The sequence below is a fragment of the Dipodomys ordii genome, unplaced genomic scaffold, assembly GCF_000151885.1.
Source record: "Dipodomys ordii isolate 6190 unplaced genomic scaffold, Dord_2.0 Scaffold19, whole genome shotgun sequence".
In the NCBI taxonomy this organism is placed as follows: domain Eukaryota; kingdom Metazoa; phylum Chordata; class Mammalia; order Rodentia; family Heteromyidae; genus Dipodomys; species Dipodomys ordii.
The window spans coordinates 616,413-638,771 of record NW_012267235.1 but is presented as its reverse complement, the minus strand read 5'-3'; the positions used below and the strand labels follow the sequence as shown (position 1 = coordinate 638,771).

At 43.5% G+C, this 22,359-nt stretch overlaps 2 protein-coding genes across 2 annotated transcripts; both read left to right on the top strand.

The window, feature by feature from the left end:
* The first annotated feature begins 1,130 nt into the window (after positions 1 to 1,130).
* On the top strand, positions 1,131 to 14,492 carry LOC105983229. Its single transcript, XM_013013072.1, has 8 exons — positions 1,131 to 1,398; positions 5,139 to 5,201; positions 5,630 to 5,741; positions 6,119 to 6,245; positions 10,130 to 10,274; positions 12,938 to 12,997; positions 13,478 to 13,589; positions 14,053 to 14,492. Exons 1-8 carry the CDS (start codon positions 1,323 to 1,325, stop codon positions 14,141 to 14,143), a joined length of 786 nt encoding a protein of 261 aa, XP_012868526.1. The 5' UTR covers positions 1,131 to 1,322; the 3' UTR covers positions 14,144 to 14,492.
* Positions 14,493 to 19,065: 4,573 nt separating this feature from the next.
* Ccl14 (chemokine (C-C motif) ligand 14) lies at positions 19,066 to 22,238 on the top strand. The gene is made up of 3 exons (XM_013013257.1): positions 19,066 to 19,230; positions 21,352 to 21,466; positions 22,012 to 22,238. Exons 1-3 carry the CDS (start codon positions 19,146 to 19,148, stop codon positions 22,097 to 22,099), a joined length of 288 nt encoding a protein of 95 aa, XP_012868711.1. The 5' UTR covers positions 19,066 to 19,145; the 3' UTR covers positions 22,100 to 22,238.
* The last annotated feature ends 121 nt before the right edge of the window (positions 22,239 to 22,359 follow it).

Sequence of the window (22,359 nt, the reverse complement as noted above, 5' to 3'; positions counted from 1 at the left end):
ATAATACAAGACCTTATCACAAAAATAAACAATGCAGTAGTGGAGTACCTGTGTGGCAAGTATGAGGCCCTAAGTTCAAATCCCAGTACTAATTTTAAAAAAGAAGGAAGAGAAGAAAGGAAAGGAATGGGAAGGGAAGGAAGGAAGGAAGGGTGGAAGGAAGGAAGGAATGAACGAACGGAAGAAAGAAAGAAGGAAGGAAGGAACGAAAGAAGGAAGGAAGGAAGGATTTAGTAGTTAATTTCCTAACCATTCAAATGTGTCTTCTCTTTAGAATTCTGAATGCTGGGCAAATCCTTGCCAAAGAATTAAGGACAAGGGACAAGAAGCAATTCAACAGAAGGGGAAAGGGAGAGGAAGGGATAGTAATTCAGCCAAAGTCAAGTCCCAAAGAAGCAGCCACACTTAGATTTAGCCCTTTTTAATCTCTTGGAGAATTTTTTTTAAAACAAAACGCTTGATTGATCACCAGCATCTCTTTGAATGAGCTGTTTCTTTGTAATGCCTATAATCAACAGGAAATCTAGCGAGTAAACTGGTTTCTTAATTTCTATGGACTGTTGAAGATTCAACCTGTGAAGAGAGTAAGATAGAAGATGTGAAAACTCTGGAGATCAGCCAACTCCCACTGACACCTGAAGTGGAGGCAAATTTGTAGGGCTAAGCCATTAACCTGTGAATTCTACACAACATCCAGGGAGATAGTAACAGAAAGGGAAGTATTTAGAATGATGGAAGAGTAGAGAAGAAATGGATTCTTCTTTCAAAAAGTAGTACAATTCTGCATATGTTTTTAAAGGTAGGGCTAAAAGAACTTATTCATGAATTGGATGTGGGATGAGAGACAAAGGAGACATCAAATACACCACCAGGTGCTGTGTAAGGAGTCACACTTTCATGAGTTTTCATTGGTGGATCCCATGTTTATGGGTTACTGGGTACTTCAAGGTGGTTAAGTCCTGAGAAAGAAAAAGGAAACTCTTCTGATTTAGCAGATTACTGAGTCTCTTAGGAGAAGGATCCCCCACAAAATATGTATTCTCAGCCTGTATGCACTTGGGCCAGTTTAAGAAACTCCCTAGGACTATCTTTGTACTCACTTCCTGTTGCATTCTGAGCCTTCAATTTCCTATTGCACTCACCGTCTTGTTCCTTCTTTTAGAAACCGTGTGTTGAACATTAGATAGCCAAGGAGCAGCACTCTGAACTGAGCCCTGTGACTTCCTGGGGATCCTCCTCTCACAAATATAAGGGCAGGTCAAGAAATTAGGGAGCAGGGACTCGAGCATTCCCAGGCCAAGCTCTGCCTGCCCAGCAAGAAGATGCATGTCCCAATGGCTGCTTTCTCCTTCCTCCTCCTTGTTGTTACCCTGGGTTCTCAGGCATTGGTCATACATGGTGAGTACCTTAGCTTCTCCTTAGAGGTCAGATCTACGGTAATTCATGGCCTAGGGAGGAGATATGGACAGGCAGCCCTGCCATCCCATTCTCTCCCTCTCTCTAATCATGGTTCTGGGGCTTTCTTAAGAGCAGCATCAGGATACAAGCCTGCTTTTCTGCAGCCTGTGGTCCCTGGGAAAATTCTACACAGATCCCTGGCTTCCTTTTGGAGACAGTTATTTCTCTTTTCATGGCTAGAATGGTATGTTCCTGTCCTTACATAACCTGTGCACACCTTACCTGGTACTCTAAAAATCTCAATTAAGAGATTGATTTAAGATGTTGCAAGCTCTCTACGTACTCAGTACTGACGCAACATTTCTTAAACTGTATTTTAAGTAGTTGTATAAAGAGGTTATAATTCCATATGTCAGGTTCAAGTATAATGCTGATGTAACATTTTTAAAGTCCATTTTCAGGTTGGGGATTTAGCTCAGTGTAAGAGGACTTGCAGGGCCCTGAGTTCAGTTCTCAGCTTGAAAAAGAAAAGAATATTTTCAGTCCCAAGTTGGTTGACTGTATGGATGGATGAAGAACCTCAGATATGGAGGTTATAAAAAATGTGGAGCCAGGTGCTAGTGGCTCATGCCTGTAATCCTAGCTACTCAAGAGGCTGAGATCCAAGGATCATGATTCAAAGCCAGCCTGAGGCAGGAAAGTCCATGAGATGCTTATTTCCGATTAACCACCAGAAAACTGGAAGTGGGGCTATAGCTATAAGTGGTAGAATGATGTCCTTGAGCAAAAGAGCTCAGGGACAGCACCCAGGCCCTGAATTCAAGCCGCATGACTGGAAAAAAAAATATTAAGAACAATATAAAACTAGTGATGGACTAAGTTGATAGTTGAATCTTTATTGCTGTTATGGGTTTTTTTCATATTTATTTATTTTTATTAAGTAGTGTACAAGAAATTTCAATTCCAGAAATCAAGTTATGACACAATGCACCAGTATATTTTGATATTAAGGTAAACAGCAGTTTTTTGTGTGTGTGTGTACGTGTGTGTGTGTTTTTGGGGTCCGGTTGTGGGGCCTGAACTCTGGGCCTGAGAGCTGTCCCTCAACTCTTCAGCTCAAGGCTAGCGCTCTACCACTTGAGACACAGCGCCACTTTTGGCTTTTTTCTTTTTGCTTATGTGGTGCTGAGGAATCGAACCCAGGGCCTCAGGCATGCAAGGCAAGCGCTCTACCACTGAGCCACCTTCCCAGTCCCAGTAAACAGCAGTTTTAAAGCTGGCTTTATTCTCTGATGTAATGAATTGTGGAAATAAACTACATTTAAATTTGAAAGGAGATGGGGGGGGAGGATAGAAAAGAGAAGAAAGGAAAGCTGAAAGTTGAGCTGCAGCTGCCTAATTATCATTATGCAGGTCTACAATCCCATGCCCAAATTCATTAGAGCTATGGACATTTTGGAATACAGAATTATAGGGGGATTGAAAAGCAATTCTAACTTTGGGTATATAATGAAAAAATTGAAGGTAGGTACATGAAAAGATTTTAATATGCTCATGTCCGTAGGGCATATTCACACAAAGCAAAAGGTTCCAACACTCTACCTGGATATGTTCAAACACTACTAGATAGATGGATGGATGGATAAAATGTGGTAGAGAATTGTGAAGCTAATTGGGGAAAGAAAGTCCTTAAGACTTAAGGCTCTTATCTCTAATTAACTAATCACCAAAAAGCTGGAAGTGGAGTTGTGACTAGCGTTGAGGAAAAAAAACCTTGAGGGACAGCGCTCAGGCCCTGAATTCAGCATAAAAATAAATAAATAAAACAAAATAAAATAAAAGGAATACATGCATATCTGACTGTTACATATCCTAGGTGGGATCTTAGATACGTACCTTATTTTAATTTTACTTTTTAAAATTTTTCACATGAAAGTAAACCCAGGAGTGTGTGTGTGTGTGTGTGCGCGCGCGCGCGCGCACATGCGCGCGTGTGCGTGCGTGTGTGTATGCTCGTCCTACAGCTTGAACTCAGAGCCTGAGCACTGTTGCTGAGCTTTGTGCTCAAGGCTACTGCTCTACCAACTTTGAGCCACAGTGCCATTTCAGCTTTTTTTTTTCAGTAGTTAATCAGAGCTAAGATTCTCATGGAGGGGCTGGGAAGGTGGCTCAGTGGTAGAACGCTTGCCTTGCATGCATGAGGCCCTGGGTTCGATTCCTCAGCACCACATAAGCAAAAAGAAAAAAGCCAGAAGTGACGCTGTGGCTCAAGTGGTAGAGACCCAGGCCCAGAGTTCAGGCCCCACGACCAGACCCCCCCTCCCCACCAAAAAAGATTCTCATGGATTTTTGTACCAGGGTTGGCTTTGAACTGTGATCCTCAGATCTCAGCCTCATGAGTAGCTAAGATTACAGGCATAAGCCACTGATGCCTGGCTTCAATATTTTTTCTATTAACATGCACTAGCCATATATGGAGTGTTCCATTGTGACATTTTCACCCATGTGTATAGGTATTCCAATCCACCTTCCCCTCTCCATCATTCTCTTCCTTCCTCTCCCCGTTCTTAAAACAGTTTCAGCAGTTTTCATTGCATAATTTTTATTTGTGCAAATAAACTGCCATTTTCTGGGATGTATACTCCCATCAAAAACCATATGACTAAGGCTGGAAAGGTGGCTCAGTGGTAGAGCGCTTGCCTTGCATGCATGAGGCCCTGGGTTCGATTCCTCAGCACCACATAAGCAAAAAGAAAAAAGCTGGAAGTGCCACTGTGGCTCAAGTGGTAGAGCGCTAGCCTTGAGCTGAAGAGCTGAGGGACAGCGCCCAGGCCCAGAGTTCAGGCCCCAGGACTGGACCAAAAAAACCATATGACTATTCATAAACCAAATGTAGTATGACTATTCATAAATGAAAACTGTAACTTTATGCTCTATAGGAAGTGTACTCATTACCCCACTCATGTAACTGTAACCCCTCTGTACAGCTTTTTTACAATAGAAAACATATATTAAAAAAAGAAAAAGAAAACTACCTTATTTTAAGGAACATTGTGCCCCCAAATAAGTTGATGAAGAACTTGCCATTTCCAGAGATCTTTAGAAATTTCCAGAAATGTGTAATCAAAATTGTTGTCTGAGCTGGGCACCAGTAGCTCACACGTTTAATCCTAGCTACTCAGGAGGCTGAGATCTGGGGATAGCAGTTCAAAGCCAGCCCAGTCAGGGAAATCCATGAGACTCTTAACCACCAGAAAACTGGAAGTTACGCTATGGCTCAAAGTAGTAGCATCCTTGAGGAAAAAGCTCATGGACAGTGCTTAGGTTCTGAGTTCAAGCCCTACAACTGACAAAAAGAAAAAGAATTGTCTGAATCTCACTATATACATGTTTAATTAACTTGTCCATGTTAGACTTGAAGTTTGCCTTCAGCATTTTAGAAGCTGTATAATGTTTTCATGGTTTAAAATTTTTCAGAATACCAGGGGGGAAATAGCCAATGGTAGGCCTAGAATTAACATAGGTGACGGAGCTCCAGCATCAGAGCCAATCTCCCTTAGAACAGGAGATAAAGGGAACCAAGTATGATATCGTACATATGTAATCCTAGCACTTGGGAGGCTGAGGCAGGAAAATCACAGAGTTCAAGGCCAGCCTGGGCAAAGGAAAAGGTGAATGGAAATGCGGAGGTAAGGCTGCCTCCCAGCAATCTCTCTCACAAAATCATTGATCTTTTCCAGAATCAAAGATAGGAGAACTCCTGAAGGCAAAGCGTCAACATGGGCCAACAATTACTCAGCAAGGTAAATGACCAGACAGGACATATATTTAAAAGAAGCAGGTAGGTACAGATTGGCACTCTGTCTTTACCTACCTGTTTACAGGACAGTGGGAGTGGAGTTGGGGGGGGAGGAGGAAAGGGGGGAGGTCCTGAAGGGGTGAACAATGAAGACCATTCATATGGGCCATAGATAACCTCTCCATTTCCACCTGGATTCCTGAGTCTTTCCCCTTGGCTTAAAAGCTGTCTTCAGATGCCTTCCCTTTCTGCACAGATGCTCTGGCCCTTTATAGCCCAGACATGTAGGGAGGGTGTGAAGCCAGGAGCTGGCAGAGGAGGAAGCAGCAGCTTCCTTTTTGAGACCTGGCCCTTCTCACCCTCCTCTAACCCTTCTACAGTTCTTTGGAGGGAAAATACTTGGACCTTAAGTGACCCATTCTCCTCCTGCAGGTATTAGCCGTCCGTCTGACTGCTGCTTCTCCTACACTTCCCGGAGAATCCGATGCTCGGTCATTAGAGATTATTTCTTAACAAGCAATGGATGTCCCCTGCCAGGTCTCATGTAAGTGCCATGCTCACCCTTTCTGAACTGGGGGAGAAGGAGCCTGCAGGGTCTTGTTGGCAGGACCTGATGAATGGAATCCAGAAAAGTCCCTCCTATGAATCCTGCCAGGTGGATAGCTTGTGTCTCCACCACAATCCTGCATGAGGGGGGAAGGGGGAAGAGAGAGAGAGAGAGAGCAGGCAGAAGACTTCCCAAGGTTACTTCCATGAGCCACTGGGGAGTCTCAGAGAGGACACAGATCCTGAACTATCTTTTGCAGAGAAGGAAAAGAACAGATGGGTTGAAGGGAGGACTGGAGCGTAGGAGGAGGGTTTCCCTTCCCCTATTCGCTGAAGATATCTCAAGTTACAGTCATTCACCTCTTTGCCTCCCAGTGTCCTTACCAGGAGAGGGCAACGTGTCTGTGCCAACCCCAGTGACTCAAGAATTCAGAGTTGCATCGGAATCCTGAACGTGACTTCGAGGGCTCAGGACCTTGGCATTTATAAAGGAGAAGATATATAAGTTTTTATTCATCCCAGTTCTAGCTCTCTGACCCTACTTACCTTTTGGGGGGGGTCTCTTGGCCTCTATTGTTATTATTATTTTTAATGTTTATTCTTCTGTTCTGGTTTAAAGCAATGTACCTAATAAACAGAGTCTGTGTGCATGCAGCCTCCTGTGACTACAGGCTTCTTGAGTCGTAACCACATACTTACCCCAGAATCACTCTAATTAGGTTTTCTAGCATAATTTCTTGGTGAATTATAAATGCAGAAAACTATTACAGCAGTGTGAAGAGTTTTACCATGGGAGCCTGGCTTCAAGAATGCACCTAAATTTTTGCCATTAACGTAAGAGAAATTCACCTAGGATGAAATAATTTTGCCCTGACTTATATACATGCCTTCTTTCTGATTCAAAGTATGGGGATTTAACTAGTCCCACAGCCACCTAGGTATACCATTCCTCCAGTCAGTACTCCCTTTAAATCTCACTCCAAGCAATCTTAGATCTGTGTGCCATTCTTTCTTTGGTCTCACAGCCTCTCAGGGCAGGCAGTCCTCATACTCTAGCAATGGGTTGCTCTGAAATAGTATCTAATTTACTTGTTATTTTTGTTGTTGTTGTTTGCTGGTCATGGGGTCTGAACTCTGAACTCTGGGCCTGGGCACTGCCCCTCAGCTCTTCAGCTCAAAGCTACGGTTTAACCACTTGAGCCACTTCCAGCTTTTTCTGCTTATGTGGTACTGAGGAATCGAACCCAGGGCCTCATGCATGGGAGGCAAGCACTCTACCACTGAGCCACCTTCCCAGCCCCATTTACTTGTTATTTTTAAGAGAAAAAAATCTGAGGCAATTAATCTATTTCAGAAAATATCTTCAAAACAAAAGACATTGTAGTTTAATTTTTAGATAACTAAGACCATGGCTCATTCAAATATAGATCATGTATATGCCAAAGATGTTTTTGACCCTTTAGCAAGGGAAACATTAAATTGGCCTGAAGATCTTTGCTGGATTCCTGAGCAGTAGATCCATATACTGTATAAACACCGGCACATCCACAGTTGCTGCATTGTTCACAACAGCCAAACTATGCAATCAGCCTATGTGTCCATTAACAGATGATGTATAAAGAAAATGTAGATTATATATACTCAGGAGTACTATTTATCCATAAAGAAGAATGAAATTATGTCATTTTCAGGAAAAATATATGGAACTGGAGATCATCATGTTAAATTAAATATGTCAATTTCACAAAAAAAATAAATACCACTTTTTTCTTCATTGCAAAATCTATATCTAAGGGGTGGGGAGTAGGGATTTTGACATGGTAGCTCATGTCTATGACTATAGCTATTCATGAGGCAGAAATCAAGGGCAAGAAGGTGGAAGTTCAAGACCAGCCTCAAACAATAAAATCTGGATGTGATGGTATACATCTGGATGTCAGTAATTTAGGAAGAATGAATAGAAGGCTCATAGTCCAGGCTGGGCCACTGCATATTTGAAAAATACTAAAGCAAAAAGAGATGGAGGGAGGGGCTAGCTCAAGTGGTAGAGAGCTTTGCCTGGTAAGCATAAGGCCCTATGTTCAAACCCCAGTATCACCAAAGAGAGAGAGTTAGAGAGCAAGAGAGAAGAACATAAAAAGGGATACTATTGGGGGGTGGCAGGAATAAGAGGGGAAAGAGGAGGGAGGATAAGATTATACTTCATCTGCATCTATGAAAAGATCATAATAAAGACCATTTTTAAAAACAGATTAAGAAAGAGAGGTAAAGGAGGGGCATGAAAGTCTAATAGGGGTTCAGCATAAGTGGACTATATTATATACATGTATGGAAAGTTATAATGAAACTCCTCACATTTTACAATTAATGTGCACATTTTAAAAGTCCCAAGTAACGAAAGATGAAAATTATTGCAATCCCAAGGAAGTTAAACACAATTTTACATATGTCTCATCTCTTCTGCTCTCCCATACTTTAAACTAATCTTTGAGGTTTGATGAAAACTTAGAGAGCAGCATTTTTTTTTACCATAATTTGCTTAAATGGCAAATGTGTGTGTGTGTGTGTGTGTGTACTAGAGCTTGATCTCAGGGCTTGGAACTCTTGCTCATTGTCTGAAGCTTAACCATTCCAAACACACCTCCAGTTCTAGCATTTTGCTGCTTAATTGGAGATAAGAATCCCTAAGATTTGTCTACCCTAGCTTGTTTCAAACCTCCATCTTCAAATCTCAGCCTCTGAGTAACTATGATTATAGGCATGAGCCGTCAGTAACTTTCAAATGAAACATTTTTGTTTATTCAATATTCCACCCATGAAAATCTCATGCACATTCCTTTTCCAATAATTTTTCATTAGATTATTCTTTCCTCAATTGAAAAAAACTTAGCCCAACGCCAGTGGTTCACAGCTATAACCCTAGCTACTCAGGAGGCTGAGATCTGAGGATCTCAGTTCGAAGCCAGCCCAGACAGGAAAGTCCATGAAACTCTTATTTCCAATTAACCATCAGAAAACCAGAAGTGGCACTATGGTTCAAAGTAGTAGAACACTAGCCTTAACAAAAAAAAACTCAGGGACAGCACTCAGGCCTGGAGTTCAAGCTCCATGACTGACAAAAAAAAAAAGGAACTTCATTATCATTATCATTGCTCCACACTTGACCTTGGAGATTCACAAAACCTGTCTTATGATACTTACTTCATCCTTGGAAATGTTCCAGAATCTTGTTAACTATACTTAGGAGTTTGTTAAGAGGGTACATTTTGTGTTAGGTGTTTTAGCCCCACTCACACACATAACAGAGAATTGGTATATGAAGAAGATAGCATTAAGTAAATATTTAAAATAGAGTCTGACTGAAACTAGATGCTGTGGAAGACTTTAGAAATACACTTGGCCCAGTCTAGAGAAAAAGCCAAGATTCCTGAATATAGATGATGAGTTAGTAGGACCCGTTTATCCTCTGGGCACTGGTATTGGATCCTGAAATATATGTATTCATTCCAAAAGAAAAAAATCTACATTAGTAAATGTGTTAACTTTCAATTTAATACAAACTAAAGTACCATCATCCTAAGAAATGGAAAAACCATACAAGAAAGAAGAATTCAGGGGGCTGGGAAGGTAGTTCAGTGGTAGAGCGCTTGCCTTGCATGCATGAGGCCCTGTGTTCTATTCCTCAGGACCATATAAGCAAAAAGAAAAAAGCTGGAAGTGGCACTGTGGCTCAAGTGATAGAGCGCTAGCCTTGAGCTGAAGAGCTGAGGGACAGTACCCAGGCCCAGAGTTAGAAAAGAAGAATCTAGTTGTAAAGGGCCTTCCATACTCAGATAACGTTGGAGTTATAACTCTGGTACTATGTGAAGAAGTCCCATGGCCATGTTTATGTGTTACAGTGTCCCCTCAGTGGTCACCTCTGGGGAGACCTAAAGGTCCCAAATGGAGTGGTTAGACCATGAGGTCATCAGTGCCTAGGGAGAGCTCAGGGTCCCTAATCCTGAGGTGTTCCAGCACTTATTTTGGTGACACTTAACCTTTCTAGTCCTCCCTGGTAGGGACTCCAGGAAGTGGAAATAGGAACAAGATGATGTCTACCAAGTCCAACCCTAACTACAGAGTCTAAGTGTCCTTCACTTCCACCCTTCAGTGGCTCAGGTGAGAGGTCTTAAATTCAATCTCAAATGCGAGAGATGTGGGGGAAGTAATTATCATTAACTCTTGCTGACAGAATTTACTGGAACAGTTAGGAAAGCCCCAATTCACGTTTGTTCTCCACTTCTTGTTGCATTCTCAACCTTGTTCCTTCTTTTCTTTTTTATAGCCCAAGTCCAGCATTCTGAACTCTGTCCTGTAATTCCTTAACCCTCCTTTTGTAAATATGAGGGCAGGCCAAAGCGTCGGAGAATAGTGAGTCCAGGTTCCTCAGGCCAACTCTGTCTTCCTACCAAGAAGATGAAGTTCTCCATGGTTTCGCTCTCCTTTCTCACCCTTGCTGCTGTCCTAGGAACCCAAGCCCAGGTGATAAATGGTGAGTGCCTCAGGCTCTCTCTCTGGTCTGCAGTAACTCATAGTCTGGGAGATGGGAAGAGACTTGGGCAGGCAGCACTGCCCTCTCTTGCATACTGTCCATCTCAAACATGATTCTGGAACTTCACTTAGAAGTAGCAGTAGGATACAGACCTTTCTCTCTGTAGCCTGTGGTCTTTAGAGGGGAAAAAAAAAAACTCTACACAGAGAGACCATCTGTGGTTATATATGTTCTCTTGGCTGACAGACTATTAAGTACTAGATCAAAAGCTCTTTTGTGAAGTAGTAAATTTGTGGAAAGATGTATAGAATTCTGTGATGTTACAAGTATGATGTACAATCTGTGTAAAGCTATCATTTTGAGAGGAAGTAGAACAGGCAACTGACTCCAAGGCCACCCCTCTCATTTGAACCTGTGGGATTTTAATTCACAGAGGTGACTGAGTCTCAACAGAGAGAGTATAAGGCCATTGAAAATAGAGCTTATTACTTACATTTCCCAAGACAGAGAAAAGGTACAGCTCTGGACCACAGAGAGCATCGGGAGGCAGCTCGAGAGGCATGAGCTTATTGGTGACCTTAGGAGGGAGCCAGAGCAAAGCACAGCACACAGGGTAGGACTGGCTAGTCTGAAAAAGTCCACCAAGCTTTGGAGTTAGTAGTGATCTCTCATGGTATGACATCTGGTTTTAGGATGATGTGGAGCAAAAGTAATACTGGCATGATCAAATAAAAGGGGTGGCTGGGCATCTGGACTCAGAATTAGCTTGTTTGGACTCTTCGCTGTCTCTAAGAATTGGCTGGGTCTGGGAGAAGTAGACTCTGAAGCTGTCAAGATTTTAAAGTTGTGGGACTGGGAAGGTGGCTCAGTGGTAGAGCGCTTGCCTTGCATGCAATAGGCCCTGGGTTTGATTCCTCAGCACCACATATGCAAAAAGGAAAAAAGCCGGAAGTGGCGCTGTAGCTCAAGTGGTAGAGCGCTAGCCTTGAGCTGAAGAGCTGAAGGACAGTGCCCAGGCCCAGAGTTCAGGCCCCATGACTGGACCCCCAAAAAAAAAAAGATTTTAAAGTTGTCGAAACAGAAAATGAAAATACGATCGATACATTCCACTAATCAGTATTTTTTATTTAGCAAATACACTATTTAGAACTTTTTGATGTGCTAAGTAATGACTGTCCTAAGTGTCTTATAAAATGTTAAAACATTGATTCATCTTGGCTAGGGGCATGGCTTACGTGGTAGAGCCTGCATAGCAAGCTCAAGGCCAAATTCAAGCCCTAGCATTGAAAAAACAAATCCTCTTAATACCCTTGTGGGTGGTAGCTATTAAGGTAAATTTGTGTGTGTGTGTGTATGTGTGTATACTTGTATGTGCTGCTTTGCCCAGCTTTCTTGCTCATGGCTGGCATCCTACCACTTGAGCCATACTTCCAGCTCAACATTTTTGCTGGTAATTGGAGATAAATGTCTCTAGGGCTTTTCTGTTTAGGCTGGCTTTGAACTTCTATCTTCTAGAGCTCAGCCTCCTAAGTAAGTAGAATTACAGGTGCAAAACAACAGTGCCCAGCTTAATATGCTACTCTAATAGGAAAGAAAGCAACAGTAAGACATCAGTGTTTTTATATAGCTTTGTGTATTATTATTACTATTCTCATTTTACAAATGAGAGACCTCCAGCACAGAAACCTTAGATACTTAAGATCAGATGACGAATAAATAATACAATTAGGAAATGAGCTAGTTAGGACAAAGCTGTGTCAGATTTGATTCCAGGCCCACAGGAACTATCCGCATGCTTTATTAAATATGATTCATATGTAACTAAGAAATGAACTAAAGTTTTCTTGCATTAGCCTAATTAGCATAATGCACTTCAACAATTTCTTATTTACCTAAATACATCTAATACAAGGGCTAGATGTGTTTTAGATTGCAAAATTTTGATGCTTTGGGGACAATAACACATATCTGCATATTACTTTACTATTTTTGGTAATGATTGGGCTGGGAAGGTGGCTCAGTGGTAGAGCGCTTGCCTTGCATGCCTGAGGCCCTGGGTTCAATTCCTTAGCACCACATGAGCAAAAAGAAAAAAGCCAGAAGTGGCGCTGTGGCTCAAGTGGTAGAGCACTAGCCTTGAGCTGAAGAGCTTAGGGACAGTGCCCAGACCCAGAGTTCAGGCCCCCCAAAAAATATTTTTGGCGATGACTGGTGAGCATACTTTAATCAAATACTTAGGATTCTTTATACAAAGTTAGATAAATAAAGATTTCATAACCTCACTTCATTTCAAGAGGACATTGTATCACAAAATGAATTGAAGAATCTGCTATGTCCAGAGTCCAAGGTATTTCAGAAATATGAAGAAAAATGTGTACTTTGTATGATATTATAGACATTCAAATAACTTGTCCATGTTAGATTTACAGTGTCCTTTTATCTTAGAAGTAACAAAATGTTTTCATATCTTAAACATTTTTAGAGGTCCCAGATATATATGTCAGGGTCCTAGGGGGACAAATGTGCTTGGCAGGTGATAGTGCTTCAGCCTCAGAGCCTGCCAATCTTGGGATTGGAATGAGGAAGAGGTGAGTGAAGATGCTGAGACATGGCTGCCTCCCAACAATCTCTCCCCCAGACCTGTCTCTTTCTTCTAAATACAGAAACAGGAGAACCCCTGATGGTACAGCATCAGCCTGAACCAACAAACAAGTTTCAACAAGGTAAATGATCAGATATGAATCATTTGAAAGCAATAGGTAGGTGAACAACACTGGCTTCATTTACCTGCTTAGAGAACAGGAGGGTGTGGGAGGGTCCTGAGAGTGGTGGTCATATACCCATCTCCATAAAGATCAGCATGAGCCATGGGTACCACCTCCAAAGATATCTTCTCTTTTTCCACCTGGATTCCTGAGTCTTTCTCTTGGGGGTAGAGGCTGTTCTGTGATGCCTACAGGTGTCTACAGATGCCTTCCCAACTTCTGCAGAGATCTGGCCTCTGTAGCCCACCCTTGGGTACCCTTAGACACACAGCCCAACCCTGGGGAGCATGTGAAACAAAGAGATGACAGTGAGTACTGGCTGAGGAGGAGGAAGCTTCCTCTCTGAGTCCTGGGCCTCCTCACCCTCTTCCCAGTCCTCTCCACAGTACTCTTGAGGGAAGAGACTTTGTCCTTAAATGGCCCTTTCCCTACCCACAGCCTTTCTCTACCCTTCTGATTGCTGTTTCTCCTATACTCCACGAAGCATCCGGTGTGCATTCATGAGAGATTGTTTCTTAACAAGCAGTGGCTGTTCCACGCCAGGTGTGATGTAAGTGCCAAGCTCATCCCCCTCCCCCCCCCCCACCAATTGCTGGAGGAAAGGGAGCCTGAAGGAGAGAATTCTCCCTTGGAGTTCTCTTAAAGTCCAAGAGTTCTCTCTTTGGAGAGAGAACTTAATGCAGGAAATCCATAAAAGTCCCATTTCTGGATCCTGTCATATCATGACAGCTTGTATCCTCCCCCAGAATCCCACACTGCCCATCTCCTAGTAGAGAGGAGGGGAGGGAGGAGAAAGAGAACAGGCACAAGCCTTCCCAAGAACACTCCCATGAATCACTGGGGAATTCAAAAGCTAAGGGAGTGTCCCAGAGAGGAGACAGGCACTGAGCTGTCTCCTGGAAAGAAGGGCCTGGTTGAGTGGAGAATCAGAGAACAGGGAGGATGGGGGGGGGGTCCTCCTCTTCATTTACTGAATACACCTGTTTGTAATTTTTCTCTCCTTTTTCCTCCAGCTTCATCACCAAGAAGGGGCAACGTGTCTGTGCCAACCCCAGCGATCATTCTGTTAAAAAATGTATGAAAATGCTGAAATCCTGCCTCTGAAAAGGGGCTGGGAAATGCTAGCTACCCCCCCCCTCCACCTCTCCTGTCCTACCACCTCCTATGAATTTCTTGGCCTCAATTATAATTTAAAATTGCTTTACAATTCAAAGCCATTTAATGAATACATCTTCTTTGACCACTTCTACCCCCAAATACTGATATTATTATGTGGTTCTATAATCAAATAGGGAGCTTCCGAACCTAAGATTATATGTTCAAATGTGACTTTTTTTAATTTTCAAATTCTTACTGGTGAGTTCTTGTTAAAACAAATTACACATTAAATCAAGCACATTCAATTTAACTTTGTTGGACTTTTTAAAAAAGGAAATAAACTGAAATAAAGCTGGAAGAATTCCAGAATCAGTGGCACTGTTGTTCAAGTAGTAGAGGGCTCGTCTTGAGCTGAAGAACTGAGGGACAGAGCCCAACCCCAGAGTTCAAGCCCTACGACCGCCACCCCCAAAAAAAGAATTCCAGAATCCCCAAAGAGATAAAACACAAGTTGATGTTATGTTTTATCTCCTCTCTTCTGAAACAGCTAAGCTTTGAAGACTTCAGTAAGCCGAATTTTTTCCCTCTCCATCATTTAATACAATCACACTATGTTTTAGTTTGCTTCATTTTTTTCCCACGATAATTTCTTCTAGATTCTTGGTTTTATCACAGTTCCTTTCTATTAGCCAAGAGAGAACCCTAGCATTGATTTCATTTTTCTGATTTCACATGAAGCTTCATGCCATTTCTTCTATGATGGCTATTTCATTATAAAAACAAACATTCTTCTGCCTCTTGGAATTTCCTGTTCCAATTGAGAGAGATTATTGTGGACCTGCCAAAGAGCAGTCACACTTGGATTTCTTCTCATCACACACCTAAATTCATGCCATCATGACACATAGCCCTAAGCTTTCTGCGTCCCCTGCTTCTTCTTTTTGTTTTAGCAGAAGTAAAGTATTGAATTTTATTCTAGAATAACATTACTGCTCAGAAGCTTCTGAATTCTCCGTGGAGATTAAGTTTCATAGACTTAGGGGAAATTCTCAAAGGGCTGTTAGATTAAAACTAGGCTAGCCAGGCTCATGCCTGTAATCCTACCTACTCAGGAGGCTGGGATCTGAGGATGAAGGTTCAAAGCCAGCCTGGGCAAATTAGGAGCTACCATGAAACCTTTCCTCAATTATCCTCACTACAAGGATCCATTCTCCTTTTCCCTAAAACAAATATTTATTGCCACACAGATCATTACTGAGTAGCTACTGCCTATTATATATTGTGCTAGGCATTTGGAAAAACTATGAGAAGGAAGACACACTGGATTATTGTCCTTCAAGAATATTTCAATCAGGGGCTGGGAAGGTGGCTCAGTGGTAGAGCGCTTGCCTTGCATGCATGAGCCCTGGGTTCAATTCCTCAGTACCACATAAGCAAAAAAGAAAAACCCGGAAGTGGCGCTGTGGCTCAAGTGGCAGGGCACTAGCCTTGAGCTGAAGAGCTGAGGGACAGCGCCCAGGCCCAGAGTTCAGGCCCCATGACCGGACTCCCCCCCCCAAAAAAAAGAATATTTCGATCATACTTTGTATCCGTATCTCGCCCTTGTAATCCTAGCTACAAAGAAGTCTATGATTAGAAGATGAAGTTCATAGCCAGCCCAGGCAGAAAAGTCCAACTCTATCTCTAACAAAGCAGCAAAAAGCTGGGCTAGAGGTATAGTTCAAGTAGAAGAGTGCTAGCAGAGCAAATACACTGAAGGAAAATGAGGCCCTGAATTAAAAAAAAAAATTTCAATGCAGTTGGGCATTGGAGGCTCACAACAGTGCCTTGGTTACTGGATGGCTCTTCTAACTATTTGTGAGGCTTAAATTGACCATAATTCAGGCCAGCTTAGGCAGAAAACTTCCCAAGACCCCTTCTGAATAGAGATCTGGATTCAGTGATATGTGCCTGTATTCTAGCTGTGACCCTACCTCAAAAATAACCAGCAAAACGTAGGAGTGGGAGTATGGCTCAGCAGTAATATTTCCTTTCTAACAAGCTTGAGGACCTGAGTTCAAACCCCAGTGTAGCCAAAAAAAAAGAGACCAAAAATAAGAATAAGGTATGCATATAGGTATAAGAATCGTATCTAATTCATCACTAAGACTCCAAATAATAGTGCAATACTGGAGTGAAACCAGGAGGCTATTTGTTTTGGAGGCAATCAGTCTGAGATTCAATCCTCCCTGCATCGCAGTTGGATTTCCCAAGACCTGGAGATATCAATTATTGCAGCTTAGCAGTTCAAAATCTGTATTATCAATAAGGACTGTGAACTATTAGCATACAAGGGAACCACCGGGGTGGCTCATTAAGACACAGACTGCTCAAAGCCTACTCATACTGGTTCTGTAAGAGCAGGAAAAGGCCAAAGAATCAGCATACAATTTTGTGGCCAAGAAGTAAAATGGTCACTACCCCTGATCCCTTTTCTTTCTGATCACCAATGACACATATTCTCCATCCTTTTGTCATTAGGTTGGAACCAGGTAACTCTGATGTTGCCATGAAATGTGACAGAAACTATATACCATTTCCAGAACTGGTCCATAAAGATCTCCTAGTCCTCCTCCACCTCTCTTCCCTTTCATAGCATGCTTGGTGGCCTTGTGACCAAAGTGGTGGCATCACAAGGTAGAAGCAACCCTGGTTTCTGAATGAGCAGAGGGAAAGCTCTTCCAGAACACACTCCCCTCCTACAACTGGCCTGCCTTGGACTGTGAACCTTCCTCTAATCTTCTGGGTTGTTTAGCATAGAAGTACTGCAGAAGTAGGAACTCAATAATTACTGGGAAAAATAAAGAGATTTCCTGTAAGGCAATGAGCCAAATTTTAGCAGATTGGCCAATCCACATGAAAACTTAGCATTAGCTCTTCCTTTCTCAGGTTCCTCCCAGAAACTACTTGTTTTCTGAGATTATTCCGAATGATGACTCCTACCATTTTGTTTGGGGAGTTTTGATAGTGTCATTATGGAAATTTCTAATTAATGACTATCTACCTATCTAACTATGAGAATTCACCTGAAAAATATGGCTCAGATTATTTATACATTCTTCTTTTAAAACATGTATTTAGGGCTGAAAGTGTAGCATAATAGTAGAACACTTACTGAGCATGCACAAGACTCTAGTACTAAAAAAAAAAAAATAATAAAGAAAAATAGGCTTAGTGCCAGTGGCACCTGCCCATAATCCTAGCTAGTACACAGGAGGTAAAATTTGAGAATTGCTCTTCAAAGCTAGCCTGGGCAGAAAAGTCCACGAGACTCTGATCTCCAACTAACCACTAAAAAATCCAGAAGCAGAACTGTGGTTCAAGTGGCAGGGTGCCAACCTTGAGCCAAGCTCTGAGTTCATGTCCTAAAATCTCAGAACCTATACCTGCACACACACACACACACACACACACACACACACACAGAAGAAAAACACATGTAATTATAAATTATCTCCTAAATACTAGGCTCTGTGAAAATGGGCAATGATAAATAATAGGCATTGCTTGTTCTGATGATTCCAGGTGAGTAGAAATTAAACACACCTAACTACAACAGCAAAGAGAAAGGAAGAAGTGTCTCCAAGAATAGCATATGAAGACCACTAGACTGAGTCCCCCAAGGTGGAATCTGTCCTTCAGTCAAACCATTGTGTGGACATGAACACATGGCTGCCCTTGTCTGAGCCCCAGCTTCCATCCAGGAAGTGGCCAGCTGAGAGTGACTGGAGGATTTCAAGTACACAGCATGCAAGCTGTGATAGACAAACTCCATCCATCACTGTGCATTCACCCCATGGATAGAGCTTCAGAATGGTCTCTGGCACAGGACCCCAGTTCATCACTGGTTAAGGACATCTGTCATTATCCTTGAACTAGGCATTCCCACCAAGCTTCTCTCCAGCAAAGGCAGAAAGCCAAAGGCACCAACTTCCCAAGCTCAGAAAGGGCTCTAACTAAAGCCAGCCAAGACGTTTTTAGAGAGCTTAGTTGGGGCTCCCATGAGTCTTTAAAGCACATAGTTTAATTTATCAACTTTCAAAGCATGGACTTTGTTTCTGAGCTTTATTTCTCCTTTTGCTTTTTTTTTATTTATTATTTTTTCCCTTCCTGGAGCTTGAACTCAGGGCCTGGGTACCGTCCCTGAGCTTCTCTGTGCTCAAGGCTAGCACTCTTACCACTTGAGCCACAGGGCCACTTCCGGTTTTTTCTGCTCATATGGTACTGAGGAATTGAACCCAGGGCTTCATGCATTCTAGGCAAGCACTCTACCACTGATTCCCCTTCCCAGCCCTCCAACTGCTTTTATAAAGATTAAAGCATTTGGGACAGTGGTTAGTGCGAGTGGCAACCATTGCATAAATGAGTTGTCCCGTGCAAGTCAGCACCTCTTCACCACAGGGTGTGTGGCAAGGGGCTGGAGATAAGGCTGCTTCTGCGTGTAAGCGAGGACTTCCTAGTTCTGACTGATGAGGCCTGACTTAGGGGACTCTAGACTTCATCTCACTACCCTCAAAATGCCCTCTATTCTCCCAGTGAACCTCTGGTCTTCTGATGAACAAAACCCCAATTACAAGGTGCCATGTGCCATGTTCTGAGATTTAAAACTGGAATTGGACACAGAGCACATCCCAGCCTTGAGATCTTGCGCTAAGTGTGAGATGGTGCCCCAGGCCCTAAACAAGTGGTTGACACCTAAGGAAGGGCTTCCACTGAAAGACCATTCCCACAAGGGGCAGCTCCCTCCCTTCCTTCTTGGCTCCCCGTGGGTCCTTCATACCACCGGAAACAAATGCACAGGACACGAAATTGCTAAGCCATCTCCACTTTTCTACTTCCTTTCAAAATCTTAGTTCCTTATTTATAAAAAATATTTTGCCAGCAAGACCATTTCCCAATAATTGCACATTCCAGAAGCTTCAGGAGTCCCCACAGGCCAGTTCTCTTCCTGAAGCTCTCCTCCTGAAGGATGAAGGTCTTGATGGCTACTGTCTCTTTCCTCCTCCTCCTCCTCATCTCCACCACCCCAGGGTTCAAGGCTCAAGTCTATTCACGTGAGTATAACACTATCTCTTCTTTCCCTATGGGTAAATAAGCAGAAATAAAGTAGCTGGGAGGCGAAGTTAGAGCACCTCAAGAAGGGGATCTGAGTCTTTCTTAAACTGTTTCATCCCATTCCCCCTAGGGCTTGAGCCCCTCCTCCTAAGACCATGGAATGATGCCTGTCCATTCACTCAGTTCCTCTCTTTTTTCCATCAAGTAGAGGTAGCCCACTCAGCAGAGAGATATTATCCCCAGGGAGACTGCAGAGCAGTGTCTGGAAGCCCTGAAGGCCATTTTATCTACTGGCCTTCTGAGATCTGGGCTCAGCCTGTCTCCAGCCTCACCTATACCCTACAAATACAGCAGTGCTGAGGAAGGGCTGGGTGTGGGGGTCTTACTCAGACCACTTTCCAGTTAATTGCATAAAATGAGACAACCAGAACTGGTCTTCACTCTTCCATTTCATCCCATTTCCTTCTTAGAAACTAGGAGGAACACACAAGATTGTTGAAACAACACTTGTCTAATGTACGTGGGAATCTATTGACAGTCGGATCTGAGAAGTCACCTGTCAGTTCAGAGGGTTAAGGTGGGAGAATCAGAGCCCTGAGCAGATCTTAGGGTCCAGGGGATCCCTTTTTCCAAGGATTGGATAGTGAGATGCTCCTTGGGGTGATACTGGATAAAGAGAATGGATCTTTTCTCCCCACCAACCTCTACCTCTCCCTTGCCAGCAACCAGCCATTCTCAGTGGCCTGGAGGACACTGCGATGCACACTTTCGCTCTGTCCAGCATGGTCACGTAATGTACACACACCTGACTTTCCCACACAGCCGCAGTTCATGCTGGTTTGCACAAAACCCTTATCTGCAGTCCCTTTCCCTCTTCCTCTATCATCTAAACTTCTGACAACTCCATCGTCATTCTCTTGCTTCTTTTTTAAAAGCTATAAAATTTCATAACCAGAAGTGAGCTGAAAAGTCATCTAACCTAGTTTTAAAACTTTTTTTTTCCACAGAAGCCAATATGTAGGGGCTGGGAAGATGGCTCAGTGGTAGAGCGCTTGCCTTGCATGCATGAGGCTCTGGGTTCGATTTCTCAGCACCACATAAGCAGAAAATAAAAAAGCTGGAAATGGTGCTATGGTTCAAGTGGTAGCACGCTAGCCTTGAGCTGAAGAGCTGAGGGACAGCGCCCAGGCCCAGAGTTCAGGCCCCATGACTGGACCCCCCCCCAAAAAAGGAGCCAATATGTAACACAAGAAAAGTCCCCAATATATTATTCTCAAAAACAACAGTACTGGGGCTGGGAAGGTGGCTCACTGGTAGAGCGCTTGTCTTGCATGCCTGAGGCCCTAGGTTCGATTCCTCAGCACCACATAAGCAAAAAAGAAAAAAGCCAGAAGTGGCGCTGTGGCTCAAGTGGTAGAGTGCTAGCCTTGAGCTGAAGAGCTGAGGGACAGCGCCCCCCAGAGTTCAGGCCCCACAAACGGACCCCCCCCAAAAAAACAGTACTCCCCCCGCCCCCCCCCGCCCAGAGTAGCCGTAGGAAGCTCAGTGTGAATCCTACCATCACTACCAACCCTGTCCAAATGCTTCATTTCCATAGAGGAAACAGAGGGAAAGTAAAATGGTCACAGTAGGAAGAAAACAAGTGCTCCGTTGGATTCAAACTTGGGTATCCTAACTTCTTGGCCATTGTCCTTAGGGCTAATTGGGGATACTTCTCATTCTGCAGGCCCTGAATTTGATGGGGACAGAATGAGAGACTGGTAGGGGCTAGATCTGCATCCCCACGTGACCTGTCTATCTCCATTAGTATGTCTTCCAAATATTCCCATGAGGGCTGGTTGACCATCAGCAAGTCACTAGCCTGCTCTGAGTTGGTTCCTGGATTAGTGTGGGCGAACTGGGAAGCTGTGCGTTTGTTGTGCTTCAAGCCTAGGGTTGAAAGTCACCAACTGATCTTTCTAGGAGGAATGAAAGGAAGACAGGTGGCTGCTGTTGAAAGAGGAGGAAAAGGAGCCCAAACAGTATGGTGGAGAGGGAGAAGATGAGCAAGGTCCTCTGAAGCCAAGGACAATGTTGTGTTACTCAGGAACCCACTTCCCTGACCTGTGCTTTCTCTTTAGGAGGGCCTTACCACCCGGCTGAGTGCTGCTTCACCTACATCACACGTGCCATCTCACGTGAACGCATTACTAGTTACTATGAGACCAGCAGCGAGTGCTCTAAGCCGGGAGTCATGTAGGTATCTGCTCCTTCCCCATACACAATCAAGAGGGGAGGGAAGAATCAGGATCTCTAGGAGAGGCAGCCCAGGGGCAATATAGGGACTCTTGGCTGAAGCCTGTGGAGTTACCTGAGAGATATTCACAGATGAAGAGGCATTGAGGGGGGAAAGAGGACACAAGTTCTGGTGCTGGTGACTCATAATCCTAGCTACTCAGGAGGTTGAGATCTGAGGATCACAGTTCAAAGCCCTCTTATCTCTAGTCATAAAAAGCTAGAAGTAGCACTGTAGCTCAAGTAGTAGAACTCTAGCCTTGAGCAAAAGAAGCTCAGGGACAGTTGCCAGGCCCCAAGTTCAAGCACTGGGATCGGCACAATATAAAAGAGAGAATGGAGGCATAAGGACACTTCCTACCCTTACTGGCTGAAGAGCCTGTCCCCAAGGGAAGCCTGGTCCTAAACTGCCTCTGATAAGAGAAGGGGGCAAGGAATGTATGGGGGGCCTTTCTTCCTGGCTGCTGGACCCCTTGGTTTGTAATCCTTTCTGGTTCACTCCCTAGCTTCATCACCAAAAAGAATCACTCCATCTGTGCCAACCCCAAAGATGAATGGGTCCAGGACCTCATCATGGACCTAGAGGAGAACTGAGTGGTCCAAAAGTGTGGCAGAAGGTCACAGCTCAGCAACCTAAAGAGAAAAAGCCAAGTGCCTCCTCTGGGCCCAACCCTCAGCCACGGGAAGCCCCTAGGGATTTCTTAGTCTTCAATTAAAAACTATTCATGCCTTTCCCTGTCTTTTTTTTCTCATTCTTTTTTTTTTCTGAATTTACCCTTGGAAGTAGACAGGACATACCAGGGAGCCCAGCCTGGGTATGTCTACACCCAGTCTCACTCTGCAGAAGTTTTGTC